This window comes from Manacus vitellinus, unplaced genomic scaffold (genome assembly GCF_001715985.3).
Source record: "Manacus vitellinus isolate BGI_N305 unplaced genomic scaffold, ASM171598v3 scaffold_52_pilon, whole genome shotgun sequence".
Taxonomy (NCBI): domain Eukaryota; kingdom Metazoa; phylum Chordata; class Aves; order Passeriformes; family Pipridae; genus Manacus; species Manacus vitellinus.
Window position 1 is genome coordinate 3639729 of NW_021940628.1, and position 1447 is coordinate 3641175.

The 1447-nt window shown below is 65.0% G+C and overlaps 1 protein-coding gene across 1 annotated transcript in view; it reads right to left on the reverse strand.

Moving 5' to 3' along the window:
• DLGAP3 (DLG associated protein 3) overlaps window positions 1–1447 on the reverse strand; it is a 6752-nt gene that overhangs the window by 1913 nt on the left and 3392 nt on the right. The window contains exons 3-4 of the mRNA XM_029963059.1: window positions 895–1235; window positions 701–786 (exon numbers count right to left, since the gene is read on the reverse strand). Coding sequence (XP_029818919.1) covers window positions 701–786; window positions 895–1235 — 427 coding nt within the window. The remainder of the gene's footprint in view (window positions 1–700; window positions 787–894; window positions 1236–1447) is intronic.

Sequence of the window (1447 nt, forward strand, 5' to 3'; positions counted from 1 at the left end):
GGGGACCCTCACGGCCACGGGGGACCCTCACGGCCACGGGGGACATCCCCACTGTCCCATTCCCTCGCTGGGTACTGCAGTGGGCAGGAGCAGGGTGAGGGATGCCCACACGCAGGATGGGGGCTGGGGATGCTGGTCTGGATCCCGGAGCGCTCAAGGCCCCTGGGGACAACCCGGAGCAGCTGCAACCCGCCAGTCCCTCATCTCCCCTGCTCTTAGCCCGTTTCCATGGCTACTGGCGCTGGACCGAGGATGGAGAGGAGCCTGCACTGCACGGGCTGCGTGGGCACGATGCCTGAGCTCCGCTCCCGCAGGCCGTGCAGGTCCTGGCGCACCTGGCATTCCCACCCCAGCCAAAATGTCAGGGTTAGCTGAAGAATCACCCACAGGTTCATCTGCACCTGGCCCGGGCTCAAAACCCAGGGCTGAGCCCAACGGAGGAGACCCAGCACAGGGTGGGAACAAGGCAGACCCTTCCCTGGGCAGCAGCAAGGACAAAGGGGAAGTCAGATTCTGCCCCAGATAGGGGCAGCTGGTATAGGATGGGGACGGTGCTGAGGTCTGGGGGTCTCAGCCAGAGGAGAGAGGGAAAAGATGCTGCGGGGCACTGGTGGTATGTGGAGCTCAGGAAGCCCCTGGGGACCCAATGCCCCTGTGCAGTGAGTGTGGCAGGTCTCAGCCCAGTCCAGCCATGCGGTACCTTTTGTCCTCCTCCACCTGCACCCCGATGGAGTGGAACTCCCTCTGGCTCCGGCTCTCTGTGTCCGAGTCGGAGGCGGCCTCAACCTGGTAAGGGGCATAGGGAGAGCGCTGGAGGCCAGCCCCGGGTGCAGCCCCGAGGCTCAGCATCGCCCACACCAGCTCGGGCAGCCCACGGGGACGAGCGGAGCCCACCTGGACGCCGATGGACGGGCGCCACTTGCGCTGCCTTGCCAAGCTCCGCAGCTCCTCCCGGCCGGGGATGGCCTTGATGATGAGGGTGGAGGGCTTGGGAGCGGCGCGGGGCTGCACCGGGGGCAGGTCCAGGGCCACGGCCGTCACCTTGGAGCTCTCCAGGCTCTCGGCAGAGTTGCAGCGGGCCTTGGCGTCTTTGGACCAGGCGGGGCTGCGGGAAACTTCGCTGGGCAGGTAACTCTCGTGGGTGGACTCGGTGCTGCTCTGCGCCGTGACAGAGATGAGGGGTTTGGCTTTGGTTCCTGGAGGGATGGGAGGTGGAGCTTTTCTGTAACTGAAGGCTGTTGTGGGAGAGGCGCAGGATGAAAAGGCACGTGAAAACACAGACACTTGCTCATTTTCCGCCACGAACAGGGGCCCCGGGGAATGGTGCCCACCTCCTCCCACAGCACAGGGCTCTCAGCCCCACAGGGTTTGCCCTCAGCCAGCTGAAGGCTGGAGAAGTCCAGAGCGGGGTTGTTTGGCAGTTTTTGGGATCAGAAACCACCCCAGA